The sequence below is a fragment of the Sapajus apella genome, unplaced genomic scaffold (genome assembly GCF_009761245.1).
Source record: "Sapajus apella isolate SASKATOON/1434 unplaced genomic scaffold, GSC_monkey_1.0 scaffold7, whole genome shotgun sequence".
NCBI classification, from domain to species: Eukaryota; Metazoa; Chordata; class Mammalia; order Primates; family Cebidae; genus Sapajus; species Sapajus apella.
The window spans coordinates 32,882,578-32,894,364 of record NW_022436947.1 but is presented as its reverse complement, the minus strand read 5'-3'; the positions used below and the strand labels follow the sequence as shown (position 1 = coordinate 32,894,364).

Genomic DNA, 11,787 nt, shown 5'->3' with positions numbered 1-11,787 from the left:
TCTCCAAAAAAAAAAAAAAACCAGGTACAACGTCAAGGACAGTACCTTAGTATTCTACTGTAGCTGCCAAACTACTCAGCTCAGTGCCACACACGTAGGGGTTGCTCAGTAAATACTAATTTATTAAATTAACTGAATGGATATTGTTGGTTGTCTAGAAGTATCAGGCCGGAAAAAACACAGTAACTTTTCTTCCCTCTGCAAAACAGTACACTGTTATAGGACCTCTAATTAGGAAATGGATACTGGAGCCTGAGTGGATTTTAAAAGCCGCTTCAACAACAGAGACTTACTTTTACAGGCGTTGCTGTTTCGGCCTTCAGCGGGTCTCCAAGGTAAATCATGGTGGAAATCCATGCAGAGCTCACAGTTTAAGCCCTTGGTGTTATGTCTGCACATGCAGTGTCCATGAACCTTTAAAGTCATAAAAACAGAAGAGTGTAAATGAAGAGATGCATGAATAGCCACATCGCTCCATAATCAGTTCCAAGTTTAAAACCCTTTTTCATCCTAATCGCTAGCTCACCACAGAGAAGGGTTGTTTTTATTTTCTCCCTCCCTCCAATGAGTTCTGCCTGTCTTGGTGACGGCTACATGCCCCGTCTCTGGAATGATTCCTTTTACATAGTAAATGCACAAGAAATATTTTATTATCTATGAAAAAATGCAGATGAACCAAATTAGTTACTTAAGATTTAAAAAAATTGGTTGAGGTATTTTAAAAAACCTATTATAATAGAAATCTACAAACGTTATAATGTAGAACCAAATGCATACAAACCACCTAGAAACCAATTTACATTACTGCACAATTTACCACTAAGCCAGATAACCATTTCTTTTAAAAGGTTTTGGTTAACTTATTTTAGTTTTTCTTTTTACTTCAGGCATAGCACTTAAATTTGTCTTTCAATGACAGTAATATTTTTAAAATTAACAACTTACCGCATTTACATTTACTTTTTCCTTTTATGTAAGGAAATACAACATCTCAAAAAAGATACATAATTTTTGCTTGATGAAGGGCCCATGATATACTATTTTGCCTTGTGTCACTGTAAGGCACACTTACCACCCTTGAGGCATATAAATGATAAAGGAATTATGGCCTTTTGGTCCATTAAATATGCATGTATATGAGCATTTCACCTTAACAAGAGTTTCTACAGGATGAAATTCAAGAACAGGACAGACAGGTCCCTCCTGAACCCACCTTGGTGGGAATGCAGTGAGCAGAAGACTCAAGTCCTGTTATCACCAGGTGGTTTTACATAAACTGAAAACCAGTTCCAAAGCACATACCATAGGACCCTACTGTGTCTGAATAAACAGCACATACTGCGAGACCCATGAAAGTAACAGGACATGAGCCACACAGCTGATTTGTTATGCTGTAAAGGGAATGAAATCTACATAGCTTTCTCTGAAAGACGGACCAATAAGATTAGAGAAACACCTCCTTACCCTTTAGGCTCTGTCAAAAATTCAACTTCTGTTATGCAACAAAAGTTCTAATTGGAGTAAGGGGAAGACAGAAGTTTTTAAAGGGCTGAATGCCTCAATCCTGCACCTTCTCTGAAAAGGACTACCAATCTTTGAAAATGCAACAACACATAAGCAAGGCACAGCCTTCATGAGTGGAGGCCACAGCTTAGTGGAAGGAACCCCAGGGCAGAGTCAGGAAAGCCAGTTTGAGCCCCCACCTGCTGCTCATTTACTTATGGCTCTCTAGTAAATTACTTAATCTTTGGTCTCTTTTATTACTAGTAATTGGTCTAGGTGATCTCATAAGTCTTACCTGGCTTTAAAATACTCTAGGTCTGTAAGAATTATCTTAGAAACTAGCAGAATACTTTAAACACATCTATCCATTTGACAAATCACGCAAATCCCAAATCTCAAAACGTACATAAGCTGCAAATGTGGCATAAAAGTGGGAAAAGAATGAAATTAGGAGGAAAAGAAAGAAAGACACCAACTCCATTTGATCCCTAAAATGATACCCCACGGGTATGGGTTAAAATTTTCCAGTTTTGGCCAGGCGCAGTGGCTCACGCCTGTAATCCCAGCACTTTGGAAGGCCGAGGTGTGAGGATCACTTGAGGTCAGGAGTTCAAGATCAGCCTGGCCAACATGGTGAAACTCCATCTCTACTTAAAATACAAAAATTAGCTGGGCATGGTGGTGTAGGCCTGTAGTCCCAGACACTTGGGGGGCTGACGCACCAGAATTGCTTGAATCCAGGAGACAGGTTGCAGTGAGCTGAAATCGCAGCACTGCACTCTAGCCTGGGTGGCAGAGTGAGACTCTGTCTCAAAAAAAACCACGCACACACACACACACACACACGCGCGCTCACAATCAGTTTCTTTGGGCTGAGATCAATTTATGCCTTCTAGCATAATTGCAGTTTTTAATCTTTTCTAATGTAAAGGGGGACTCAATTGTTAGACAACTTTTTAATCCTTGTTGACTAAAACATCTACTTTAGCAACAGCCTGAAGCAAGAAATTCCAAAAATTCATCATCTATGAAATGAGCAGTCTGTACATTCTCCTTGTCCAAGAAACTCTTCAAAGAGAAAATCAACAATCAACCGCCTGTATGGTGCAAAGGGCTAAATGTAACTCTGTGAAACTAAAACCCCTGGAAAACGTAAAAGGCTTAAGGTAAGACCAGCTTCACTTTGCATTTTAGAACCAGCCACATAAAGAAGAAAGGTGCGGGCTTACATACCATTCCTTCCACTTCTTCACTGAATCCATCCACAGGGGCACATTCACTGGCATGACCATAGCAGAAGCAATTCCCTCGAACCACCATATCATAAACTGCATAATAGTACTTTTCTCTGATTTCCATTCTGGAATCCAAAAGGTTGTCTCCCAAAGTATGCAGTTTCACAAACTTGATTCTCAAGTTGGTAATTTTTAATAGATCTATGAAGGTCAACCAAGAAGATGGAAAGTCTCATCAGACAAGCAAGAATTTTTTTTTTTTTTTGTATCCTTTCTTTTTAGATGCAAAAAAGGCATGATACATCAAAATAGCTTAAGTTCCCCCGCTGGTATGATCTAGATGACGCCAACAGTGAAGCTTAACATAACACGACAGTATCTGGAAAGAGGAAAGGTTACCACCTTCTCTTCAGTTTAAGAAGAATGTCAGTCGGGCGTGGTGGCTCATGCCTGTAATCCTGGCACTTTGGGAGGCCAAAGCAGGCGATCACTTGAGGTCAGGAGTTCAAGACCAGCCTGGCCAACATGGTGACACACCATCTCTAGAAAAATACAAAAATTAGCCAGGTGTGGTGGTGGGTGTCTGTAATCCCAGCTACTTGAGAGGTTGAGGCAGGAGAATCGCTTGAACAACAAAAAAAGAGTATCTATTCTGTGATCGGTCTGTCTGCAGAACAGCGGTTCAGTAACAAGTGTGAAAGTGGAGAAATTATAAGAAGGCGGCTGCCCTATAATCCCAGTTACTCTGGAGGCTGAGGCAGGAGAATCACTTGAACTAGGGAGGCAGAGGTTGTCGTGAGCCAAGATCATGCCACTGCACTGCAGCCTGGACAAGAGAGCTAGACTCCATCTTAAACAAAACAAACAAAAAAAGAGTCCAGCTACATGACTGCTGGAACCCACAGGCACACAGTAATCTGAAGTACCACAATGCCATCTGCTTCCCACAGCAATTAGTGTCAGCCTCAACATCAGAAAATTCCATTCAGGTGGAAAAAGATTTATCAAAGCACTCCAATTCTCATTGTTATTATTAGTTAGAAACATTCTTGTTTCTATTTTTGGAAGGGAAAATACTATTTGAAATTTCCCATCACTTAAATGACAGCCAAGTTACCAAAATAGTGTCAATGCTATAGTATAACTACAACCAAGGAGAGAATATTTCAAGTTTTGAAGCAACTGTTTGGTGCACAACTTTTTGTCCCAGTTTTACAAAGCGTTTCCACATTTTTCAATATTATATAGTGACATAAGCATAAAGAAGCTTAGTGTTAGGATGTGGGGGAAATTATTTTTTCTCAAATACAAGTGTACTTGTAAATCAATTTTTTTTTTTTTTTTGAGATGGAGTGTCACTCTGTCACCCAAGCTGGAGTGCAGTGGCGCAATCTTGGCTCACTGCAACCTCCACCTCTCAGGTTGAAGCGATTCTCTTGCCTCAGCCTCCCATGTAGCTGAGACTACAGGTGTTTATCACCACACCCAGCTAATTTTTGCATTTTTAGGAGAGATGGGGTTTCGCTGTGTTAACCAAGATGGTCTGGATCTCCTGATCTTGTGATGTGCCTGCCTCAGCTTCCCAAAGTGATGGGATTACAGGTGTGAGCCACTACACCTGGCCTACTTGTAAATCAATTTTATCTTTCCCTCTTCTTCCTAGGTCTGCAGACTTATGCTTATTATAAAAGCTGGGCCACCAATTGCATGTGATAGTAACTAGATAAACCAAGAGCTATTCAACTTTCTCCACGGGGTTTTCATGAGTTACTAAGTTGTTCATGCTGAATTGGATCCCAGAGATTGATTCATCCATCTGTGCTCTCAAGCTCTGTAGCCTGAAATGGCTCTTTACTGTCATTTATGTCTATGCATTCTTATAATTTATAACATAAGACAACAGGGTAGTAGTTCAGTGCATCAGATAATTTCAAAGCCCAGATACAATTTCAAATGCTTTTAATATATGCATAGCTTACAATGAAGCTATAGAAATGGCTGTGGGGAGAAAGGGAAAATCCATGTGTTAAACTTAGGTTCTTTGTAAAAATCAAAAACCAAACAGAGAAACCGTGGTACTCCCCAGCTGAATGGCAGTTATGAATGCCAACATTTCCTCCTGCACAAAATGAGCACAAGCGCCTATTGACGAGAGGCTAAACAACAAACTTGAAGAGCAGCTGGAGTATTTAGAAACCCTTGAACTGACCTTTGTGGAAACCCTCAGTAGAGCAAATATGGTCCCCCGCCCCTCCCCGCCCTATTTAACAAGCCAGCCTACTCTTGACTGCTATTCTAAGAGCTAAATCACTTTTGAAGTGAGTCTCAGAGGTCTCAACAATAGAGACAACTAAAGAGATATTGTTCCTTTGATTACAAAGTAAATCAAAAGCCTGATCAGCTAACATGCATGCTTCCATCATACAGAAAAAGATTTTCTGATGCCATTTAACAACAAAAGACAAAAGAACCAAAATTACAAAGACAATACATCCCCCAAGTCCCACAAATTTCACCTAAAAGGGAGCAGATGGTAAGTCCTTTTAAGGACTCAGGGATGTTTGTCCCAGAGCCCATGTGGACATTTTTCACAACTGCATTCTGAGACATGGAGGAAAGGCCTCATGGCTCACTCAAAAATTGGCGCAGAGCTGGACACATCTATTAAATATTTGTTTTACAACAGAATGAATGAGTAAATTACAGAACAGAGACAGCCTGGGCCACATGTAAAATTAATTTAAATGGAGAAGCAGCATTTTTCTGGCAATATTCCCTGGACTTCTTCCACTCTACTCTTCCATGCTTCAAGCTTGGAAGTTCCTTGGTGCCTTGGTTAAAAGTAGGGCCTTGTGCAGCTGGGAAAGATCAGCAAGAATCAGCCCCACCTGTACTCAACCAGTTGCACCTCAGCAGCAGGAGAGGCAGTCTCACCTTTCATTCCAACATTTGGGACTAGTCCTGTGCAAAACCCAAACCACAGCTGATGGCAACAGCAACAACTGTAGCCACAGCTTTGATTTACTGAACAAATTTACGATTTATGAACACATTTAAATCTAGGTCTGTGTGACTCCAAAGCCCATTCTTCTTTTTTTTTTTTTTTTTTGAGACAGAGTCTCACTCTGTCGCCCGGGCTGGAGTGCAATGGTGCGATCTTGGCTACCACCTCCACCTCCTGGGTTCAAGAGATTCTCCTGCCTCAGCCTCCTGAGAAGTGGGATTACAAACGTGCACCACCACACCTGTTAAATTTTTGTATTTTTAGTAAAGACTGGGTTTCATCATGTTGGTCAGGCTGGTCTCGAACTCCTGAGTCTGTGATCTGCCCCCTTGGTCTCCCACAGTGCTGGGATTACAGGTGTGAGCCACTACACCAAGCCAGCCCATTCTTTTAATTACTATACATGCCTCCCAAGAAGATTAAAATGTAATGGTGTAGTAAGAGCAGTTGTTGAACGTGGTAAAGAGCTCTGAACTGAGCACTGTCACAAACGGATTCAAGATCTGACTACCATTTAATAGCCATATCACCTTATGTAATAACATCCAACACTCTAAGATTCAGCTTATTCTTCTACTAAATGGAAATGCAACCTTCATCTTACTGAGTATATCGAGCATGGCTGACTTCTAATTTCTCTTGAGTATTCTTTCTTCCCTTCTTCCTTGGACAGTAAGAGCCCTAGCCAAGAGTGTTAGCAGAGCACATGACCACCTAGAGATGTTTCCCAGTGTCTCCTAAAGTACAGCCATGTGACTAACTCTGGCCAATGAGATGTGACCAGAAGTGACATGTGCAACTTCTATGTCTCTTTTTATTTTTTTTTGGTGACACAGAGTCTTGCTCTGTTGATCATGCAGTGGCATGATCTTGGCTTACTGCAACCTCCACCTCCTGGGTTGAAGAGATTCTTGTGCCTCAGCCTCCTGAGTAGCTGGGATTATAGGCGCACCCCACCACGCCCAGCTAATTTTTGTATTTTTAGTAGAGATGGGGTTTCACCATGTTGGCGAGGCTAGTCTTAAACTCCTGACTGCAAGTGATCTGCCCGCCTCAGCTTCCCAACGTGTTGGGATTACAGGAGTAAGTCTCCATGCCCGGCCACATTTCATCTTTAAATGGAATTTGCTTGCCTCATCTTCCTCTTCTCCCAAGTTGAGGACACGGTGGTGGTAGTCTAACTCTAACCATGTGAATAAACCTGGAAACATGGGTGGCCTTATAACTAGGGTTGCCAGATTTAACAAATAAATGTAAAGGACACTCCATTAAATTTGAATTGCAAATAAACAATCATTTTTTAGCATAAAGTGTGTCCCAAATATCACATGGAACATAGTTATACCAACCACAAATATTGCATGGGACACATATTTACTAGTCACAAATATTATATGGGATATAGTTGCACTAAAAAAAAAATTATTTATCTGCAAATGTAACTAGGCATCATCCTGTATTTTATCTGGTAAGCTTAATTATGGCAGTTGTGCTACATTTCTTCTGTAGAAAACCCTTTGGTGGGTTTCATAAGACAAAAAGCAGCTTTCACCTTGTTTGAACAAGTAGATTTAGGGGGACACTTTGATATAAAAGCCCAATATATGCCCTAATTAATATACTGAGCAATAAAATAAGGTATTATGATCAACATAATTACTTGATAACTTATAAATCTTATACCAGATGTATTATATGTACCACTTATATCAGACGTAAATGTATTCCCTATCAGTGAAGAGTAATTATTGCTAATTTCAACAACCTCTGGTCAGGTAATGCAGAGAAAGAAGGATAATGAAGGTAGATTTAGTACTGAATATTTAGATTCCAAGTAAGACTTATTCCATGGTTGCTGTTTACCATCAAAACTTTTATTTGGGCTGGGCATGGTGGCTCACACCTGTAATCCCAGCACGTTGGGAGGCCCAGGTGGGTAAATCACCTGAGGTCAGGAGTTTGAGACCAGCCTGGCCAACATGGTGAAACCCTGTCTCTAATAAAAATACAAACAACTAGCTGGGCGTAGTGGCAGCCACCTGTAATCCCAACTTCTCAGGAGGCTGAGGCAGGAGAATTGCTTGGACCCAGGGGCGGAGACTGTAGTGAGCCGAGACTGTGCCATTGCACTCCAGCCTGGGCAGTAATAGTGAAACTTTGTCTCAAAAACAACAACACCTCAAAAACAACAACCACCATCAAAAAACAAATCAAAAAAAAAAAAAAAAAAAAAAAAAAAAAAACTTGCAGGCTGGGCACGATAGCTCACATCTGTAATCCCAGCAGTTTGGGAGACTAAGGCAGGTGGATCACAAGGTCAGGCATTTGAGACCAGCCTGGCCAATATGGTGAAACCCTGTCTCTATTAAAAATTTAAAAAAAGAAAAAAATTAGCTGAGCATGGTGGCACGCGCCTGTTGTCCCAGTTGCTCGGGAGGCTGAGGCAGGAGAATCGTTTGAACCTAGGAGGTGGAGGTTTCAGTGAGCTGAGATAGTGCCACTGCACTCCAGTCTGGACGACAGAGCAGGACTCCATCTAAAAAAAAAAAAACCAAAAACCAAAAAACTTTTATTTGGGCCAGGTGCAGTGGCTCATGCCTATAATCTCAGCACTTTGGGAGGCTTAGGTGGGTGGATCACCTGAGATTGGGAGTTCGAGACCAGACTGACCATCATGGAGAAACCCTGTCTCTACTAAAAACACAAAATTAGCCGGGCGTAGTGGCACATGTCTGTAATCCCAGCTACTCAGGAGGGTGAGGCAGGAGAATTACTTGAACCCGGGAGGCAGAGGCTGTGGTGAGTCGAGATCGTGCCATTGCACTCCAGCCTGGGCAACAAGAGCGAAACTCCGTCTCAAAAAAGTAAAACAAACTTTTTATTTCAAAATGAACTTACTCTGTATCTTTGGGCTATACGGATCTTCTATTTTGAAAGCAGGATCTAAAGCACGAAATATCACCTAAAAATGGAAACAAGAGTAATTGGTATTTTTGCAATAATCAAAAAGTAGATTTGCAAGTAGAATGTAAAACAGAGAAGCAAACAAACCTCTCCTTCGGTTGAGGGTTCAATGTCAGAATATCGGGAATCACAAATTATGTCATCGACTTTTTTCATGGGGCCAGTTGAAATGCCAGGAAACGAGGCCTCACAGTCATAGGCGAAGTATCTATACACACCCCAGGTTTTCCCAAAGTCGGACGATCGTTCTATCAGCATAGCAGCTGGACGGAATGTCTAAAGGCAGGAGCAAAAATCTCATTCGATGTTTTCTATTGATAGTCTGTTTTGGTTTTTTTTAATCTCAGGTAAAAACGTCTCTCCACTGCGTGCCACAAACTCGGACTGCAGGTGGTTTGTATTTCAGATTGTGGCTGGATTTCAAATAATTCAAACTGCTCTGTGGAGCCTCTTCTTGCAAGGAAAGTGTCTAGTGTCTAACATGTGCACTTTTCTCCACCCTACTGGGTAAGTAAACTGCTTCTCTGTAGAAGCTGATTATATACAGGCCTAAATAGCAAACACCATGTCCACTGTAATATGATTGGCAAGTCTGCATGCTTGTTCCTTCATTCGTTCATTTAGTCATTCAGTAAATGTATGACTACCTCCTTAGTACCAGCAAGTGGCCTATATGCTGTCTATATGCTATACACAGTCCAATGAGGTACAGCTGTGGGTGTCAATCATTTGCAATATGCTATGCCAACCACCACAAAAGGGTCACATGCACAACATGGATGAACCTTGAAATAAGTGAAGTAAGCCACACAAAAGGACAAATATCATGATTCCACTTGTATGAAATATCTAGAATTGATTAAGTAAACAGAGGCAAAGTGGATTTGAAGTTACCAGGAGCTGGGCAGAGGGGCAATGGCCAAAGAATTTCTGTTTGGGGTGATGAAAAAGTTCTGGAAATAGTCTTAACGGTTGCTCAACATTATGAATATACCTAACACCACTGAATTACACACTTGAAAATGGTTAAAATGCATATTTTGCTGCCAAGAAAAATTAAAGGAATACTTTATAGAAAAGAAGGCATCATAATCTTTTTTTTTGTTTTTGTTTTTTGTTGTTGTTGAGACGGAGTCTTGCTCTGTCAACCACAGTGGAGTGCAGTGGTGCGATCTTGGCTCACTGCAACTCTGCCTTTCCGGGTTCAAGTGATTCTCGTGTCTCAGCCTCCGAAGTAGCTGGGGTTACAGGCATGCACCACCACACCCTGCTAATTTTTGTTTTTTTAGACGAAACGGGGTTTCACCATGTTGGCCAGGCTGGTTTCGAACTCTTGACCTCAGGTAATCCACCCCCTCGGTCTCCCAAGGTGCTGGGGTTACAAGTGTGAGCCACCACACCCAGGCCAAATTGGATCTTAAAAGGGCAACAAGGTTTTCTTCCAGGCAGTGGGTGGAGGTGGCTGCACATGGCAGAAGAGATTAGTTGGGGCAAGGTAAGGAGGAATTGCCATGCTAAGGGACTTAGCTTTTTGCAATGAAAAGGGAAAGCTAAAAAGTTTAAGTGAACAAATGAAATGATCATATTGCACGGTAGAAAAATAATTCTTATGGTAGAGTTACTGAACATGGACAATACAAAACACAAGGAAACCAAGTGAAAGAAAAAAGATGAAGGTTTTAACTTGAGAAATTACAATGTAGATAGAAAGGGATGAAATTGACCACTGAAAACTTAGTGAAGAAGACTATATTGAATTACACTTGGTGACCAAGTAGATCTCAGTGGAACAGGCAGGTGAGGAAAGAAATGCAGGCACCTGAACTTGGGTAGCGAGGCAGATGTGTTGCCAATGACAACAATATGGAAGAGGCGTGAAAGCATTAGGTTGTGGGCTCATCAGTCACATGTGCGACGTCCATGTGGAGATACCCATCAGACACTTGGAAAAAGTAGTCTGGCATTCAGCTGCAAAAATGGAGCTTGAAACATGAATTTGGGAGTGACTGCACACACATATTTGAAAACTCCAAGTATATGATGTCTAAAAAGAGAAAAGGAATGGCCAAGATAAAGAGAGCCCAAGTCTGTGCTCCAAAATAATGTATCAACCAGACAACGAAAACAGAGTGGTGCCCGTAATATTCATTATTTACTTTTGCACTTTATCATTTAAGCTGATTTGTGTTTCTGTAAAATTCATATGTTGAAGACCTAACTCCATACTTCAGGTCACTATATGTGAAGATGGGCTCTTTAAAGAGGTAATTAAGGTTAAATGAGGTCATGAGGGTGGGCTCTAATCATCCTATGACTGGTGTTCCCATAAGAAGAGATTAGGAAACACACATGCACAGAGGGAAGACCATGTGAGGACACAGGGAGAAGACAGTCATCCCAAACCAAGGGGAGGGGCCTCGGCAGAAACCAACCCTGCCAACACCTGACCCTGAAATTCCCAGACTATAGAACTGTGAGAATATGCATTTCTCTTGTGTGAGGCCCCCAGTCCTGTGACGCTTTGTGATGGCATCCCTAGGAAACCAATGCACCCTCACGACACATTAGTCTGACAAATGAGCAAACTGAAGCTTGGAGACATTGACTTGCTAGTTATAGGCAGAGCTTAGATTCAAATCCAGGCCTATCTTTCTCCCTCTCTGGTTAAAGGCTTAGGAGAAGACTGAAAAATGGGTATTGGGGAGGAAAGAGGAAAAAGACAGTCTTCTGAAGCCAAGGCAGGAGGGAGATTTAGGAGAGTGTGGATAACAGCGTCAACTGGAAGTAAAAGATGAAGCAGAGGCCGGGCGCGGTGGCTCAAGCCTGTAATCCCAGCACTTTGGGAGGCCGAGGCGGGTGGATCACGAGGTCAAGAGATCGAGACCATCCTGGTCAACACAGTGTAACCCTGTCTCTCCTAAAAATACAAAACATTAGCTGGGCATGGTGGCGCATGCCTGTAATCCCAGCTACTCAGGAAGCTGAGGCAGGAGAATTGCCTGAACCCAGGCTGGAGTGCAATGGCGCGATCTCGGCTCACTGCAACCTCCGCCTCCTGGGTTCAGGCAATTCTCCTGCCTC

The 11,787-nt window shown here is 41.9% G+C and overlaps 1 protein-coding gene across 2 annotated transcripts in view; it reads right to left on the bottom strand.

The window, feature by feature from the left end:
- LAMB1 (laminin subunit beta 1) overlaps positions 1 to 11,787 on the bottom strand; it is a 94,935-nt gene that overhangs the window by 69,234 nt on the left and 13,914 nt on the right. For both annotated transcript variants that reach the window (XM_032276303.1, XM_032276302.1), the window contains 4 exons: positions 8,794 to 8,982; positions 8,641 to 8,704; positions 2,737 to 2,939; positions 294 to 414 (listed from right to left, as the gene is read on the bottom strand). In XM_032276303.1, the coding sequence (XP_032132194.1) occupies positions 294 to 414; positions 2,737 to 2,939; positions 8,641 to 8,704; positions 8,794 to 8,982 (577 nt within the window). The remainder of the gene's footprint in view (positions 1 to 293; positions 415 to 2,736; positions 2,940 to 8,640; positions 8,705 to 8,793; positions 8,983 to 11,787) is intronic.